We start from the raw sequence: 19,167 nt of genomic DNA on the forward strand, positions 1-19,167 counted from the left end.
GTGTGTCTAAGCCATGTTGACACATATACACTCACGTGACCACCACTGAAACCAAGACGCAGACCTCTGGGCACCACAAAGACCCCTTCATGCTGCCCTTTAACGGGTATACCCCCCCTCTTCACCACCACCAAGAACCTTCCTCGCCATGGCGACCACTAGCTTCTCCCCATCATACAAGTCTGTCATTTCTAGAATGTCGTCATCCAGATGGAATCACACAGTATGTGACCTTTTGAGATGGGTTTCTTACTCAACATAATGCCTTTGAGATCCGTCCAAATTATTGCTAGTTATCATTAGTTTTTCCTTTTATTCCCTGGTATGAATATGCCACAGTTTAACCGTTCACTTGCTGTAGGACTGTTTCTAATCTGGGGCTATTACACATAAAGTCTCCATGAACATCCTTACAGGTTTTTGTAGAAATGTTTTCATTTCTCTGCCATAAATGCCCAGGAGCACATTTGCTAGTTGCATATGGCAAATATATGTTTACATTTTTAAGAAACTGGCAAGCTATTTTGCAGGTGCCTGTACCAGTTTGAGTGAAGGGTGGAAACCTTCCTTCCCCTTCTGTCACTTTACCCTCACCCATTTGTAATATAGAGCTCTTAGATATTTCCTCCACATGCACTGAAAACCACATTACAAGGGTGTTACGGTTTTTACTTCAAACATCAACCATAATTTAGAAAACCGGAGGAGAAGGAAAAGCTTACAAATTCTTAAAATAATTATTCTTTTTTAAAAAATTTTTATTGGGGTAGAGTTGATTTACGATGCTGTGTTAGTTTCTGCTGTACAGCAAAGTGAATCACTTATACATATTTCCACTCTTTTTTAGATTCTTTTCCCATACAGGCCATTACAGAGTATGGAGTAGCATTCCCTGGGCTCTACAGTAGGTCCTTCTTAGTTATCTATTTTCTGTATGGTAGTATGTATATGTCAGTCCCAATCTCCCAATTTATCCTTCCCCACTCCTTACCTCCTGGTACCAATAAGATTGTTTTCTACATTTTGCAAATAGGCTCTAACAGTATACAGATAGGATAATAGGTTATGACCGAATGGGATTCACCCCAGGAACAAAAGTTTGGGTTAACATTTGAAAATCAGTGTAATTCACCCTATTAGCAAACTAAAAAAGAAAAACCATATGGTGATCTCAGTTGACCCTTAGACATCAGTTTAAGTCATTCCTGGTTTTCTGGACTATTTTCTAGCTTCTCTGAATCTCGAAATTCCTAGGCTAGTGTACACCAACAAAGCAGGCACTGGTTTATAAATGAGTCGCAGCATCCGTCACAAAGGCAGGTAGATTCTGCTTCCACCACAAGGTGAGAGGCACTCAGATCTCCCCCAGCTCCCACCTCTGCTCCGAGCCCAGAGCGGTTCCCGGGGGCAGTGGGCAGTGTCCCTCGCAGCCCCACGGACCTCCCCACGGACCCCCAGGCCCAAGACCGGCAGCAGCCGGACCGGCAGGGCTGAAACTCCGAACTTCCTAGGAGGAGCCATCGCCCCATCCTCCTGAGGCTCCCCTACCCAGCAATCCCTCCGTAATCTGGAAAATAAGGGGCTGACGGGGCCCGGGATCTTGTCTGGGGCCACGTCACAGGCCACCCAGGTGGTTAAATGTTGTCAGTGTCGCCTGGCCACGAGGGGGTCACGGTGTTCCAGCTGCTGCTCAGGGGCCCACGGGAGCTGCCAGGGGAGGTCAGCCCGCACATCCTGCCGCGGCCGGGCTCACCTGAGGGCCGCACACGGACTGCCTCGCTAGCCCTGGGAGCTCAGGACCATCCCGCCGGGCCCACCCTCTTCCTGGCTCCACACCAGGGCACCGCCCTGCCTTCACACCCCGTCCCACCACCCTCAGCAGACCCTGCACCCAAACCCTTGAGGGTGGCTCAGTGAGGAAGCCCTGAGCTCGGAAAATGGGGAAGCCCTTCCCTACACCCAGACCCACCAGGTCAGAGGGGCTTCAGCAGCCAGGTGGTCAGGGACCTGGCCCCTCCTCCCGGCACATAGCTGAGCTGGGGCAGCTTTAGGGAGGGGCAGCAACGACGAGGGGAGTACCACCCGCAGCTTGGTGCCCAGAGGCCACGGAGTCGCCTAGGGGGCCTGGGGCCTGGGGAGCACAGGCCCAACCTATCCTGGAGGAAGAGATGCCCAGAAGCCGTTTCTACGTCCCTTGGAAACACACACTCCAGTTCCCATTAAAGGCAGAAGCTCTGCAGTAGGTGCCCTGCACCGAACCTCGGGGCTTAAGTGCTGCTTCTGGGGCATCTAATCTGCCTCATCTCTGCAAGCGGTGGTCCAGCCCAGGCCAGTTAGGGACCAGACTCCCTCTGGACATCACGAATCTATAGACAGAGCTCGCCCCCATTCACTGGCCAAGGCCTTGGGCATCTTCCCCTTTATTCGGAGATAGCCCAAGAAGTGCACAGGTACCCAGGTCACACAAACACACTTCTAGCATCTCAGGACTCGGGGATGACAAACCACGGCCGGCGGGGACGTCCACCCTGTTACCTGTTGTCATAAAAACGATTTTATCGGAACCCGCCACATCCACCCAGGCATTTCCGTCATCTGGGGCCGCCTGGATGCTGTGCCAGCAGAGTTGAAGAGGCGTCGGGATGCAGGGCCCGCAGAGCCTAAAATAGTTGCTATCTGGTCCTTTACGACTGGTGTGCCGACACCTGACCCAGACCAACCCGAGGGTGACAACCAAGGTCAGCAGGACGCTTGTGAGGCGGAAGGGGCAGTAAGACCCTGACCCACCACCATTCACATCCACATGCGCTAGAATTTACCAACTAGAAAATAAACGAGGGCTTCTAGGGGCTTTTTTGTGCTGATTTCTTATCCAAATAATCCCTTTGTGCAGCTCTGGAGAATGCAAGTTTCCAACATAAAAGCAGGGATTCTCCAAGACCACGGGGTCCCCCTGGGCTGGCATCACCCACACTGAGCATGTGTCAGTCACGCGGAACCCACGTGCGTCCTGTCACGGGAGGGGGACCCTGGGGAGGGTCATGCTGTTCCTGCTGGGCAAGGCCTGCCCTCCCTGTGGGTTTGAGTGACAACCCGCCCTGTGAACCTGTAGCCTGTGCCCTGCAAAGGGGGCCTCGGTGCTGAGTCAGCGCTGCGAGCTGCCAGTCCCGGGGTCAGTACCAAGCCGAGTGTCAGAAATGAAAGCTCCCGGGTCATGGTCTCAGCTCCGACGGCTTCCTCCCTCTGAAGGTAAAACTCTGGCCTTGGGTACACGACACGGAACACGAAGCTTTCAAGATACTTTATTTTTTCTCATCGGGTGGCCATTGCATAACATATTTCAACAGCCGTTCCCCCGACGCCCCATTTCTTTCAGAGATTCCCTCCCATCTTCACTTGGTCCCCAGCACATACCTCAGTCCTCAGTTTCTTCGTCTTCCGGTACGGCCAGTGCTGCGGGATTAAAAACAAAGCAAAAAGAAGTGGCCTTTGAATGGAATACTCGGCCACCCCAAGGGAATTTCTTCAAGGCCTGTGAACACAGCTACACGGCACACACTTGGCCATGATTCACTCAAAAGCAAGTTTGGTGGCGGGGCGTCTCTGCTGCCTTGAGTCTCTCCACTCACTCCCGGGGGAGGAACATCTGCATCTCTCCCCGCAGGGAGCACCCTGAGAAGGTGCGCGCAGGGCCTGCACGTCCGCCAGGGCCACGTCCAGGTCCCTGAAGACGTCTGGGCAGGCCGCTCACTGCTCCAGGAAAGCCACGCCTTGTGACCCGTGATACCAAGAGCCCTAGACGGAGTTCCCGCATAAACATGGCCCGGGACAGAGCCGATCACTGAGGACAGTCTTCCCTAACCTGCCAGGGGCTCCGGCCAAAGGCCGCCTAAGAGGGTGAGTGACGAGACAAACAACTAGGCTTCCTGGAAACCAGAGCAGCGGGGGGGGGGGACACTTCACAGCTGCAGGCGCCGCAGAAGGAGGAGACGCTCTCACGCCGCCAGCCAGCACCTGGGCTGCAGCTCAGCCAGCAGTCCCGCTGCCCACACCCCGGCAGGATGTGTCTGAGGGGACACAGAGGGCAGGAGAGGGAAGGCGATGTTTCCAGGAGGGAATGGCCTTGTGGAGACGGGAAGCCTGTGCTGAAGACAGAATCCGCCTTGCAAACCCGCCCCGCAAACCCGCCCCTCCCAGCTGGAGAAGACAGACTTTTGTCCAAACTAAACAACAAGTATAACCCGCAGAAGGGCTGACATGGCTGCCGAGCGTCTTTACCAGAGAAGACCGCAGAGGAAGTAAAGCTGGTCATTCCCGCCGCCTTACCGCCCTCCCTACCGCTCTCCGCGCTTTTGTGCGACGGCTCTGTGCTCGGGGCCTTCGACCCCGCCGGCCGCTCGCCCAAGGGCACCACTTCCACTTGAGCGCTGGACTTGGAGGACAAAGGTGCCTCTGTAGGGACTTCCTTTTCTCTCCTACTCTCTTGGACAACTCTGATGGGAAGAGAGTTTTTATCACAATCAGAGAAATTAAGGGTGGAAAACGCTATGGGCCGCCCAGCCCTCGGCCAGGACGTGCCCCTAAAAACATAGGTTCATGATCATGAACGTGTATTTGCCAAGAAAAATGCTTTGTCTCAATAGTCCTCATTTTTGATTCTTACACGTGCTCTAAACAGACTCGGCACATGACACCCAGGCTTCCAAGGACAGAACGGGGAGCATCACATGCAGGTCACAGCCAGGCCAGTCCGTCAAGACGCCACCCGGCACCACTCGGAGGACGAAAGCGGTTTCCCTCCTTGTTGGACACAGTGACTCAACTAATCTCAGTGGCTTTTGTTCATGTCACAGGTGCCAGGGCCCCGCATGAAGGCTGAATTCCAGGCCTGCCCGTGGACCACAGGTGACAGCCAGGGCCTGGTGAGGTGAGTCCGCACCACTGACACCGCCCGGGGACTCGGGTCTGAGCACACGGCTGCATCACGACCATCACAGGCCGAAGGACAGGGCAGCCTGGGTGTGGGCCAGCGGCCGGGGCTCTGCAGACCCAGCGCTCGCTGGCCATGAGGCTGAGGCGTGACAAGCCAACCTGGAGATGTCAGGTGTCCTTCGATGCCACTGGCATCGCTATCAAGACATAGGCTGGTCCCCCCAGCAGGCTCGCGTCCACAGAGGGCCCTCCTCGTGCCCCATGGCAAGGCTGGGGAGCCGCCTGCCCACACCATCCTGTTCGTCTCCCTCTCGGGTCTGCAGGTGAGGTTCAGAGAACCAAAGCACTGACCTGTAAATAATGGTGACGATAAAGTCCCCGGCAATGATCACGATCAAGGCGGAAAACACTTGCACATAAGCTGGAAAACAATTTCAGTTCATCATTTGGACCCAGGTCCGTCACCAAAGGGAGGCTCCCCGGAGTTGGCCACGCCCTCCACCTACCCCTGAGGCCCAGCTCCACCCTGAGCACCTGCCTCTCCACCTTCTCCCCCTGGAAACACGTCCAGGATCCAAGCCACTCTTAGGGGGAAGAAGGCTCCACCTGCAGGCCCTCAGGGCGGCCCGTGGCTCCCAGAGGACCCCTGAGGACAGCTGTGGGGAGAGGCTCCCTCGTCTGTCTGTCCTCCAGAAAGAACAGCACCCGGCCTCCTTGCCTCCTGTGACCGGGGCCCGCACCCTGCCCCCGGCTTCCTGGAAATGGTCCCTCAATACTCAGGTCAATTGTCCCAAAACATCAGGAGATGTTTTTGGGTGACCAATCCCACAGGTCCGATTTCAAACTTCATGGGCTGAGCTCTCCTTTATTAACGAGGGATGTGCACTGCCCCAAATTGCTCACGTCTTCTCGAAGCCCACCCCCGACAGAAGAACCTGAGCCTTTCAAGGTGCCCCAGGGGCAACCGCTACCCTGGCGCTTCCCTGTGCGCGAGCATCCTCCGGTGTGAATCCCTGGCCCCTCTGCATGCCGGCGAAGGAGGGGGAAGGCGCAGCTGGGCGAGCCCCACAAGCCTTCTCCAGGGCTGCTCCAGCGCAGGGGCCTCGCGGCGCCCAGGCTCACAGGCGGGCCTGGAGACCAGCCTCCCACGAGGACTGACGCGGGGCCCCCACCGGCGGGCCCGGCGCTCGGGCGACTGAAGCGCGGCATCCGCAGGCCCGGCAGCCCTGCGTGAGCGCTGCTCCGCTCGGTAACCAGACGCCCTTCCGCCCTGGGTCTATCCTGCACGCTGTCTTCACCTGGCTCACGTCAGGCCTTGAAAGCGGGAACGCGAGCACGCCGGCCAGTACGGCGCCGGGAGCGGCTCGCGCGCGGTGGCACTTGCCGGGCCACCGGCACTGCTGGCCTCTCTCCCACCGCCCTTCCGCCCCTTCAGGGGAAGGGGACTGGCTGGCTTGCAAACGCCGACCTCGAGTGACGTGATCTGCTTCAATTCCCTTACTTCTTCCCACTCAGCCGTTTCACCTTAACCAGTAATAACATTATCAGACATTGTCCCCGCTTGGGCGGTGCTTTCCTGGGGCTGTGATGACGGAGGGGCGCCACCACTGGTCAGCTCGAAACCACAGAGACGTATCGGCCCACAGCCTGGAGGCCAGATGCCCAAGGCCAAGGTGACGGCAGAGCCGTGCGCCCGCTGAAGGTTCTGGGGGGTGGAGGTGGGGATCCTTCCTGCTTCTTCCAGCTCCTGTGGCTCCCGGCAACCCCAGGCACATGGGCGCATCACCCCACCTCTGGCTCCGCCATCACACGGCCGCCGTCCCTGTGCGTCTGCCTTCACAGAACATTCTCCCCGAGGCTGTGTCTCTGTGTCTCCTCTGATTAAGACACCAGTCATGTTGCAACAAGGGCCCACCTCCTCCAGGATGACCCCACCTTCACTCATCACATCCAAACAAGGTCACACAACAGGTACTGGAGGCTAGGGCTTCGGCATCTCTCCTCGGGGGACACAGCCCAAACCAGAACAGAAGGTAAGCGATGGTTGTAGAGAAAGCTGCGTCCCAGGATGCGAGGATGACTCCAGTGGGACCCGCACTGGCTAATCTGCAGGGGCTCTGGCAGTCGTGCGGGGCACGGGGGTCCTGGATGTGGGGCTGAGGTCAGAAAACTGAAAGGGGTTGAAGCCAAATAGCTCAGCAATGGGAACACAGGTGCTCGGTTTCCTGGAGCTGCCGGAACTCAGCGAGCAGAGGCTAGTATACAGCAGGCGCTCACGCTCGGGAGTTCACAGGGAGAGGGCGGGGGCTGGTGCTGGATACAGTCTGCCTCCCCTCGACGGTGACCGGATTAGGAAACTTCCTGTTGGAGGATCCTTGCAATCGGTTGGCTTCTTTCTTTCCACAATGCCTTTCCCGTGGAAGTGCGTGCGCCTAGGCTCACCCCCGAATCCCCAGGGCCTCGAGACGCCTCCAGCGATTCTCACCTCCTGGAATTTACACCGTGGTATAGACGCTTCTGCGGTGTATGGGGCTGACCTCTGAACCCCCAAGGCGAGGTCAGAGCCACCATGGCTCCTACCCTGCTCTTTCGCCGCTCGCTGGCTCCGGGGAAGACCGTCTCATGTATAAGGACGTGCAGGCAGACTTGTGACAAGGTGAGACCCACGGGGCAGATGGCGCAGCCCCAGGCCGGCCTCGGACGACTGGCGCAGCCTCCTGGAATCTTGACTACAATTCCCATGAGTCACCGGAGCCCAAACCACCCAGCTAAGCCCCTAAGTTGTTGCCTGAGGCCACTGAGTTTTGGGTCATCTGTCACACGGCGATAGACAACTAACATAGGGGGTCCTAGGCCTTGACACAAAGTACTCTTTAAACGATATCAAATGAATGGAATTGAAACGAAGTGCGAATTAGGAGCTTTTAAGGGACAGGAAGGCAACCCACGAATTCTTGGATTCCAAGGAGTGTATATTCCTTAGTGTGGTTTTGTGTCCCGGTTCATGAAATTCAGAATCTGTATGTAAGTGAATCCCTGTTAGTGAAACACACACATTTAGTCAATGATTTAGTTTTCTACCGTCAGCATGTCTTCTACATCTTTCCATGCGCGAGTACTTTTTGTTCTTGAGGTCAAGCCCCTGAAGGCAGAGACTGAACCTCAATGATTCTCTCTGCACGGTCTCTGGCCAGCTCGCTATTCGTCACAAGCAATATGTGTGATTTATCATAAAACACAGACTATGACTGATCACTCAGAAACAACAGCAACTGAAGGAATATCTTGGCAAGTCCTCCCCCAAATACAGTTAAACGAAAGTTTTGAAATCGTCTCAGCAAGTCCCATGAAGAAACTGAAGTCAAACACTTAGAAGAAGTGACAGGTTAAATACTGTACCCTACAATCAAGACTGAGGAATGAAAGCGAGTCATCCTCTTTGAATCCCCAATTCTTTCTCAAAGATCTAATGCTAATTCCCCAAGTTCATGTTCCTAATAATACAGGTTATTCCACAACACAATGTGCACTTCAAAGCAGCCAATGTAAGAAGTTGGTGAAAGGTTTTCATAACATGGAATTACGTGTACAAAGAACTCATAATACCCTGTCACCGAATACTACAACTTACACGGTACAAAGGTTCGCTCGCCGTCTTGAATGAGAAGGATATCAAAGAAATGAAAAATAATTTGAGAGCACAGTGAGGACCCAAATGCAGGGCTCACTGCCCAGACTCTCCCCACAGATGGCCCCACCTCTTGAGCTCGAAAGAAGTCTGAAGAAATAGCCTAGCTCACACAACTCATTTATTATAATTGGAAGAGTGGAAAAAGGATTAATACTCACCTCCATGCAAAAATGACACACCCACTTGCGGAACAATGAGCCCTCTGCAAGGACAAAAAATTCTTCAGTTCGTGTTCTTTTCTGGGTTCCTTAAGGACACTAATAATTAAGGTGCTATAAAGAATGAGGTTCATTTTTCAAATAAGTGACAGGCATCAGGTGATGGCTCTAATTTAAATGATGTCTGAAATACTAACAGTTACAAAATGGCCAACTCCCACAATAAAACTCTGATGAGAAGGTGCTCAGGGGATGGAACAGGTGAAAAACAAAGAAAAAGCAGCAGCAGCAACTTGGATTTCTGTTCCTTTGCTGGCTGCATTCTTCCCTGAATGATCCATTTCACTGCCTTATGCTGTTAGGGCTCCATTTCACTAGGATGTGAGTAAATTGGGATAATTAATGGCCAAAGACTATGCCCTGTCCTGTGACTCGACCTGGGAATTGAATGCCTTTTGCCTCTTTATATGTAGAAGATTGAAGGAACAAACTCACATACCCTTTGGATGTTAAAAGTTTTAGGAGCCCCACGTGGTAAACGTCTCAGAAAAACTAAGTTGCATACGTGCCTAGGACACCAGAGTCCTCTAAGAAGCAAAACTCCGTGACGGAAATGAAGTGAGCCAGGTTGTAATCGTTGGCTGCTCTCCAAATAGTGATACGTGTGTGCGTCCAACTGCTAAAACCACAAAGCAACAAAAGGATGACAAGTGCAAAAAGCAGCAAATGATGGCCAAACCACCACCCAGTGCCACGAAGTCAGCTTCAGGAGTGCCTGTCACATCCCCCAGTGAACGAGCAGCTGGGATGCAGCAACGTGATGGGTCATTCAACAGTGTAAGAGCTGAGACTCATCCAGCTCTCTCAAGTAAGATGCCATGGGTTTTACAATGGGACAGATGGAGGAGAATGAACTCCTTTAAAAAAAAAAAAAAAAAGCACTATGTCTTGTGGTACCTCTCTCACTACCCCATTGTGTACAACTGGACTAGAGGTTCATTAAAGCCCAAAATTAACGTTCAGGGTGACATCAGAAAAAATGGCAGAGCAGGAGTCCCTGCCCCCAAATACCCTCCTTCAGAAAAGCAATGAGAACAAGGGTCAAAATTGAGGTAATAAACTTTTTCAAAACTTTGGAAGCTAACCACAATCTTGCAGCAGTCTCTTTATTCAAGATGAACAGGTGAATCTCAGTAACAACAGTGATATTTGGACATTTTAACATGCCTGCTCCCACCTCTCCTGCCCTCTCTCCAGTTCCATGATAGTCATGAAAACCTACAGCCCACAGTCCTGGTGACAACCAGCAGCTCTGTACCACCGGAGGGTAAGGAACAGGACTGAAGCTCCTTCCAAGTCCCATTCCCAGAAAATGGTCACACTTCGTTCCATCTGGCGCTTCACTGGAAGACCCCACTCGCAAGGTTGTCTTTATGTGACTGGACTTGGAGCTCATGTAGTGGGAACAGCCTTTCCCTCAGCCATTTGCTGGAAATAATCGGAGGCAGTTGTGGAGAATCACGATGGCTGAGGTGGTTGAGAGCAGTCGGGGGCAAACAACAGGCTGACCAAAAAGCTGAGAGGGAAAACCTGGGGGATGATCTGTCTACAGGGAGGTTTGGAAAGCTGTGACATAGCCCTTGGAACCCAGAAGGCAGTGGGCACGTCCAGGGCTGTGCACATACCTAGGAGAGACCTGAGAAGGCTCCAAGCTTGCACTGCTGGCTGACCTTGAGGTTCTGTGCAAGCAGAAAGTGAAGGTTAAGGTAGAGTTGGGAACTATCTGGCTGCGTGTAGGAGGTGGGTCCCAACACACACACAGGGCCCTCAGCAGAGACTGAGAGATCATTGTTTCCAGGTGTCCAGAGAGATTTCTGTCCAGCCATTAGTCTGACCACTAGGCTGACCAAGCAGAGTCTTCAATGAGCACACACCACGAAGAATACAGACGTTACAGAATTCATCCAGAAAAGTCACGAAACAATGACAATAGCAACAGCAAGAGATCTGGGGAGGCAGGAGGACCTGATTTTCAGAGTTACCACATTATATTATTTAAAATGTCTACTGTCAACAAAAAATACGAGACATGCAAAGAAATAAGAAAATATGGCCATGTACATGAAAAAAGGCCGTTAATAGAAATGGTCCCCCGGGAAGCCCAGATGTTAGACTTACTAGGCAAAGACTTTATTTTAAATATGTTCAAAGAACTAAAGGAAGCCACGTCTAAAGAACTGGAGTATGAGAATGATATCTCACCACATGGAGAATATCAACAAAAAGATAGAAATTATTTAATTTAAAAAAAAGAACCAAATAGAGATTCTGAAGTTGAAAGTATAATAATGGAAATGAAAATCTCACCAGAGGACCTCAGTGGTAGATTTGAGCAGGCAAAGGAAAGAATCAGTAAACCTGAAGATAAGTCCATTGAGATTAGCCAGTCTGAGTAACAGAAAGAAAATCGAATTAAGACAAATTAATAGAACCTCAGAGATCTGTGGGACACCATGGAGTGTATCGAATATGTAGGACGGGAGTCCCAGAGGGAGAGGAGAGGGCAGAAAGAATATTTGAAGAAATGGCAAAAGCTTCCTAAATTTGATAAACATTAATCTACATTGCCAAGCAGCTCCTGAACTCTGAGTAGGATAAAATCAAAGAGATCCACGCCTAGACACACGATAAACTGTCAAAAGAGAATCTTGAAAGCAGCATAAGGGACAGGACTTGCTGTGTATAAAGAAGCCTTAAGATAATCAGCAGATTTCTCAGAAACCATAGAGGGCAGAGGCAATGGGATGAAACATTCAAAGCGCTGACAGACGGTCAACTCAGAATTTTATAAACGTATCCTTCAAAAATGAAGGAGAAATTAAGATATTCCCAGATAAACAAAAACTGAGAGAATTCAGCCCTATCAGACCTGCCTTACAAGAAATACTAAAGGGAGTCCTTCAGGATGAAAGAAAAGGGTACTAGGTAGTAACTCAAATCTACATAAGTAATAAAGACCACCCCTGAGCGGGGGTGGTGGTGGTGGTGGTGGGATGGATTGGGAGATTGGGATTGACATATATACACTAATATGTATAAAATAGAAAACTAGGGGCTTCCCTGGTGGCACAGTGGTTGAGAGTCCGCCTGCCGATGCAGAGGACGCGGGTTTGTGCCCCGGTCCAGGAAGATCCCACATGCCGCGGAGCGGCTGGGCCCGTGAGCCATGGCCGCTGAGCCTGCGCATCCGGAGCCTGTGCTCCGCAACGGGAGAGGCCACAACAGTGGGAGGCCCGCATACCGCCAAAAAAAAAAAAAAAAAAAAAGATAACTAATAAGAACCTGCTGTATAAAAAATAAAATAAAATAAAATTCAAAAAAAATACCTCTTTTGCATCTCCCCTCCCCTACTTTATATTGATGTCACAAATTATATCTTTATATAAGTTGTATCCATTAACATAGTTTTATAGTTAGTTATTTTTATGCTTTTGTCTTTTAAATTCTATACAGAATTAAAAGTGCTTTTCATAACACCAAAAAAAAAAAAAAGCAGACCACACCTGAGGTGCTCATAGATGCAAAGAATTTGATAAAATCCAACATTGTTTTATGATAAAAATACTCAAAAAACTAGGAAGACAAGGGAACTTCCTTGACCTGATATATGATACCTAATGAAACCCAAGCTACCATGGTACTTAATGGTGAAACACTGAAAGCTTCCCCCAAATATCAGAGTGAAGACAAGGATGTCCAGTATCACTGCCTCTATTCACCACTGTACTGAAGTCCTAGCAGGAAAATGAAATAAAACCATCTAGGTTGGAGGGAGAAGCAGAACTATCGCTATGTGCAGATGACATGATCTGATACGTAGAAAATGCTAAGAAATAAACTAGAAAATGACAAGAATTAATAAACAAGTTCAAGAAGGTTGCAGGGTACAAGATCGCCATAAAAATTTTATGTTATTTCTATACACTAGCAACCTTTCAATTCTACTGCCTATATACCTAGGATTCTATATACAATCTGAAAATAAAATTGAAAAGACAATTCAATTTACAATAACATTAGAATAAAATAAGTAGGAATAACTTTAATAAAAGAAAAACAGATTAGCATACTAAAAACTACAATAGATGATTGAAAGAAATTTAAAACAATGTAAAGTGGAAAACATCCACTATTCAGAAGACGAGAAAACTTAATATTACTAAAATAGCAATACCCCTTTACACCTTCCCCCAAATTATCTACAGATTGAACACAATCCCTATCAAAATGCCAGATGGCTTTTTGCAGAAATTGACAAGGGATCCTAGAATTCATATGGAAATTCAAAGGACCCATAATAACTTAAACAATCTTGAAAATGAACAACAAAATTGGAGGACTCATATTTCAATACTTATTACAAGGCTACAGTGATCAAAGCCTTGTGGTACTGATTAAAGATAGACACATAGATCAATGGGATGGAATTGAGAGTCTGGAAATAAACCCTCACACTTAGGAGCAATTGATTTCAACAAGGCTGTGGAGACAATTCAGTGGAGCACTCTTATCAACAAATGGTTCTGGGAAAACTGGACATCTGCACGCAGAAGAATGAAGTTGTACCCCTGCTTCACACCACGTACAAAAATGAACACAAAGTGGATCAAAGACGGAAATGTAGAAGATAAAACTACACAACCCTTGGAAGATATCCTAAATGTAAATCTTTGTGACCTTGAATTAGACAATGGTCTCCTAGATAAAACCCCCCAAAGCACAAGCAACCAAAGAACAAATAGATAAACTGGACATCATCAAAATTGAAAGTTTTTGTGCTTCAAAGGACGCTATCAAGAAAGTGAAGAGACAGTCAACAGATTCGGGAGAATGTATTTGAAATCATATATCTGAAAAGGGTCTACGAGAATATATGAATAGCCCTTACAACTCCACGATAAAAAGATAATTAACCCAGTTAAAAACTGAGCAAAGGATTTTAATAGACTTTTCTCCAGAGAAGATACACAAACAGTCGATAAGCACAGGAAAATAAGCTCGTCATTACTCATTAGGGAAATACAGATCAAAATGACAATGAAATATAACTTCACACCCATTACAATGGGTATAATCAGAACGACGGATGAAAAGCGTTGGTGAGAATATGGAGAAACTGGAACCCTCATTTGCTGCTGGTTTAGACTGTAAAATGGTGCAGCCACTTGGAAACTAGTTTGACACTTCCTCAAAATTTTAAGATAGAGTTAATATATGGTCCAGAATTGAGAACATGTTCATGCAAACTCTGTGTGTGCATTTGTCCATAGTAGCTTCACTCATAATAGCTAAAAAGTGGAAACAACCCAAATGCCCATCAACAGACAAATGATAAACAAAATGTGGTCCATCCAGGCAAGGGAATATTATTCAGCCATGAAAAGGAATGAAGTACTGACACATGGTACATCATAGATGAACCTTAAAAACATTACGTAAGTGAAAGAAGCCAGACACAAAAGGCCACCCCATATGGTATGACTCCATTTATATGAAAATGTCCAGAACGGTAGATCCACAGACACAGATTGGTGGTTACCAGGGAGTGGAGGGCGGGGGGGAATAGGGTGACGGTTTAATGGGTGCGGGTTTCTTTTGGGGATAATGAAAATGTTCTGGAATTTATAGTGTATAACTTTGTGAATATACTAAAAGTCACTGAATCATACTCTTCAAAAGGGTGAATTTTACGGCATGAGAATTTCATCTCAGTAAAAATAACGACCAAAGGAGGTAACTTCCAATTGCTTCTATCTTCAGGTACAGGGGAAGGGGTGTGGGATCCTAGGGGTGCTGGGGTCCCTGGAGGTGGCAGGTGGGATGAGTAAGGAGATCTGGTCCCAAGTCTTCTAACTCAAGATCTGAAGGAGAAATTGTCACCAGAAAATCCTCCCAGCTATGAGGAGTGTTCGTTGTGGCCTCTTACCGGCCTCGTTTTGAGCTAAACTGCCTCTGCTTCGGCCCTACACACCACATCTTCACATAAAGGAAGACAATGCTCTCCCTTTGGCTGAACCCAGATCTTGCCGATGCTTTAGCTTCTTGTTTTGCTCAGAATATCACTTCTTGAAGGAGCTGGCGGAAGGTTTTGAGTCTGTGGGATGGGGCTGCCCCGAGGGTAATGTTTCTGACTTCCCGTGTCCAGGAAGGAGAAGGCAGGCCTTGGGGGTGGGCAGCTGAGCCCAGCTGGGACCACAGAGGAGAAACAAGGGAAGAAGAAATCCCGGAAAGTCATAGGACACAGCTGCGCCCTTGACCCCCAGGGGTTGAGGGTGGAGGAGGGTACAGGACACATTTCCCAGAGCATCGGAGCTGAGGGTCCACGGCCAGCTTTCTGTATCTGGGGACACGCTCCTCCTCCCTGGTGAGGTCCCCTGCAGGCTGTCCTGTTCCAGGGACGTGTTTACCCCTTCCCCAAAGTTCTAGAGCCCTCACCCCTGTTTCTAAAAGGGTCGCATACAGGGCAAGGACAAGCATCAACCGTCAAGTAGAATTTGAGTGTTTGGAAATACTAATTTAGACAATTCCAGAGGCAGAAGTGTGGGGAAGTATCCAGAAAAAGCATCGTTAGGTCATCCCTTCTGGGCCAGGAGACCCAGCTCACCTCCTCCTGCCCGCTCGCCCCTCCCGCTGCACTCTGAGTGCCAGGTGCCTCCTTTGCTGTCTGACTGCGGGGTCCGGCCTCCCCCCAAGCTCAGGCCCCCTCCCCATCCCAGGCCCCCCTACTAGTTCCACCTCCCCAGGCGCATCCTGGGCTTCAGGGACCGGCCGCAGAGCTCAGTGTCAGGTCTAAGTTTCATCCTGACCCCAGTCGGAGGTCTGTCCTGGGTCCTCAGGGCTCCAGCTCCTGCCTGGGTCAGGCCTGCCCTCGCACACAGCCGCGAGGGCCCCGCCCCGAGCCATCTGCTTTTGCAGAGCCGCCTCCTCCAACGCAGGCTTCTACACCCCCTCGCCCCCCCCAGGATGGAGGGATCTCAAATAAGCCTCTTCAACAGCACCCGGGAGTGGACTCTCTCCGGTGGCTGAAGTCCCAGGCCCAGGCCCTCAGAGCCGTCTCTCCTGCGGCTGCACCGAGCAGGGCGATGTGACCAGGGAACAAAGAAAGAGGCCCGAACAGCAACGGAGACCCATTCCTGGCGCGCGTGGCTTTGTCCGCCAGGGCGGGCCTGGCCGGGTACTTACTGGGAACGGCCTTCTCATAGCAGATGCCTTTATAAAAGCAGCACCCGAGTTCCTTGCACTGATCTCTGGTGACGCTGTAGTCACATATGTCGTACAGAGGGATGTCGCACACTGCAAAGCAGACACACACGGACGTTACCCTGATAGCCCTCTGACTCGAAGGAGCGCGGGGCAGGGAGGGGAGCTCGCAGGTTTGCGTGGTGGGGTTTGTTACAGTTTTCATTATGTATCATACACATCTCACTTTGAAGCTCAGATCTGGAATGAATTAGATTTCTGAACACGACAATGTCAAGTTGATGACACACACAGAATAATGCGGGGTCCCCCAGGGATTAAGGAGATAACGCATCCCGGAGAGCCGGGCTCAGCGCTCCACAAAGCAATTGGGAAACACAGACCTCATACAATGGGTGTCTGGGAGTTCGGGCAGTAACATGTTCTTAATCCACATTTAAGCGCAGACTGAGTTAAAATGACCAACGTGAGGATTATTTCAGAATTTAAAAGTCGAATCGAAAGGACAGAAAGTTTAGTGCCAGGAAGCCACGTGTCTTGCAGTGGAGGGCGAAGGACCGCAGGGTCTCAGCTCTGAGCAGGTGCCCATCAGCAGTAAACACGGTCTCCCGGGGTGGGGCGTAGAGCAGGGCCCGCCCTTTCCTGAGTCTCCGAGGAATGCCGTCTTCCTCGGGTTGGCGGGGGGAGTTTGGTCTCTCAGACTAAGGGATTCCAGGGAAACCCGCCGCCCTCCATACCCTTTCCTCCGTGGCCCAGGACACCCCGACTCCAGGTGTGCCCCACTCCATGTCCTTGGCCTCCCCGTCGTGGGGCCTGTGCTGCAGAGGCCACCGCTGCAGACGGGAGGCTGGACAGAGTCGGGGACTCCCTGCAGCTGGAGCCTGGGAGCCAGAGCTGGCCCGCTGACCCGGGGCGGGCGGGGCTGTGCTGGCTCCCGGGCCGTGGTCACTGTGGTCGCCGAGGTCTCGGGCGAGGGCTCGGTCCCTGCAGACTTTGAGGGGACGTGAGCTGTGCTGGGTTTTGCTTCAAGTGTGTCAGGGCTGCAAGGAGCCCGCCTCGGGGATTTCTCCAAGTTCTGTCTCCTTTGATCGTTTCAGCAGCCCCTCTGCAGAGACCCTCCTCACACCTGCCCGTGTTAGAGGTGAGGGAGTGAAGGTCAAGCCAGTGTGGGGAGGAACGGTTTGACCTGGGGACCTGCCCGTGCGGCCCGTGCTCTCGGCTGTTGATCTACCATGCACCTCTGTCCGCTCTGCCTGTCGGTCTAAAGCCAACGTTGATTCCCTCACAGAGGGGCCGTGAAAATTGAAATCGTTTCTGCGAAAGCGCCCTACAAACTGTAAAGCACCACACAGACCATTTGGGTTATTTCTGCAGAGTGGCTCATAAGGAAAAGGGGGGCTCGAGAAGCAGCACAGTAGCCGGCTGCGGGGCATCCCACACCGATTATACCCTCGTTGGAGTCCCCTTGGGTTCCCAAATCCACAGCGCTTCCCAGACCCGAGCTTCCAGATGGAAGGGACCCCCGGCGCCTGGACGGCCCCTCAGAGCCCCTGCATGGCCTGGCCCGGCTGCGACGGCCCCGTGGGTCCCCACCCCACCTCCTTCCCCTGGTTTGGCTTCTGCAGTTCAGGAGGCCTGGATGCTTGTGCCCAGACAATAGACACGTGGGTTTGGAACTGAGCTCAGCACGTGATGCGGGTCTCAGATGTGAGAGGGCCACGTGTCCCGCATGGCTGCATCAGGGCTCCCCAGACAGACCAGGGCGTAGGGTCAGGGCACCAGAGGGTGTCAGGGTGCCCGGGTCCCCGGGAGAGAGCCTCCCACTGGGGGAAATTCCCTCGGGACATCGCTGGGAAACCACGTGTGCTTTTACGCATTTTTCTTTACGTCAGGTGTCCGCGGAGCGTTTCTTCCGTGAAGCGAGTGCCTGGGGAGGCTCCCTGGGCCACGTCTGCGCGGTGGCGCCCACTCCCAGCTGGGCCCTCCTTCCTGGGAACCTCTGTGTGACCCCACCTCGGCCCCATGACCACGCTGCCCTCTCCAGGGAGCGGCTCCACCCTGCTGCCCTCTGCCTGGCCTGGTGTCCGAGGCCCCCGATCCCTGGGTCACTCGGGGGCGCAGCCCTCCGAGGGGTCCCTGGACGGGTGACTTGTCGGAGAGAGAGGGCAGCGGTGGGGCAGTGTGGGTGCGAAGCTGCGGGACTGCCAGGAAGAACTGGACCCGCAGACGATCCCTGAAGGGCTGCAAGGCCCCGGGCCCTGAGGCCCCGCCCCGTCCCCTCCACACAGATGTTCCCACGGGGACGCACACGGCCCTCCCCCCCGCTCCGGGCTGGCCCTCCCCGCTTCCCGCCGCCCCTGCGCCGGGCTGCGTGGCTCGGAAACCACAACCTCCCCGGACCCCCGCGCGGCCCAGCCTGTTACCGGCAAATGTCTTCGGGAGGTGCGAGGCGGACTTCTTGAATTCTGGAGCGTATCTCATCGCAGCAGCTGAAGGACAGCCAGGGGGTCAAGGGAACCTGGGGGAGAGAGCAGGTCAGCTCAGCACAGGGGACCTGGAGGCCGGGCCTGGCGCAGTTTGTGCCAGGAAGGGAGGAGGCCCGGCGGGCACGTCCCCGGCTGAGCGGAAGGCTGAGCCACGTTCCTGGCCAGCGGAAGGCCCGCCCCGCCGGCTGTGATGTCACACAGGCCCCGCCGCATCACACAGAAGGCCCGGACAGGGGTGGAGGCCTGCAGCCTCCAGACCCCGCGCCCCAGCCCCTTTCCTTAGCGACGCCCACCCCATCGGCCGGCCAGGCTCGTCCTCAGAACCGGGTCCAGCGAGGCTGAAGCAGCAGTAAGGGCCCAGGCCCTGGGGTGAGGCAGGCCTGCCTGGTGAATCTGAGAACCGGAAGGACCCGGCGTGGCTCGAGGGAAGGCAGGCAGAGGAGAGACGACGGAGGCCAAAGCACGAGCACGTGTGTGGGTGGCGTGGGGGGGCTTTGGCCTTAACGCCGAGGGAAGTCGGGCGTTAGGACAGGATTCTGTGCAGAGGGAAGGTGAATTATATCTTAACAGCATCACCCTGGCTGTGCTGAAACAGGTGAGAAGCAGGCACGAGTAAGCTTGGGGATACGCGATAAGGTAG

General features: G+C 52.2%; 1 protein-coding gene across 1 annotated transcript; it reads right to left on the reverse strand.

The window, feature by feature from the left end:
• Positions 1 to 1,634: 1,634 nt before the first annotated feature.
• Positions 1,635 to 18,810, reverse strand: TEX29 (testis expressed 29). The gene is made up of 5 exons (XM_089899807.1): positions 18,465 to 18,810; positions 16,024 to 16,134; positions 5,284 to 5,353; positions 3,964 to 4,493; positions 1,635 to 1,753 (listed from the first exon to the last, which is right to left on the reverse strand). Exons 1-5 carry the CDS (start codon positions 18,520 to 18,522, stop codon positions 1,635 to 1,637), a joined length of 888 nt encoding a protein of 295 aa, XP_089755933.1. The 5' UTR covers positions 18,523 to 18,810.
• Between the last annotated feature and the right edge of the window lie 357 nt (positions 18,811 to 19,167).

Source organism: Delphinapterus leucas, chromosome 18 (assembly GCF_059928025.1).
Source record: "Delphinapterus leucas isolate spDelLeu-1000000601 "Yukka" chromosome 18, BTC_Dleu_Yukka2, whole genome shotgun sequence".
NCBI lineage: Eukaryota > Metazoa > Chordata > Mammalia > Artiodactyla > Monodontidae > Delphinapterus > Delphinapterus leucas.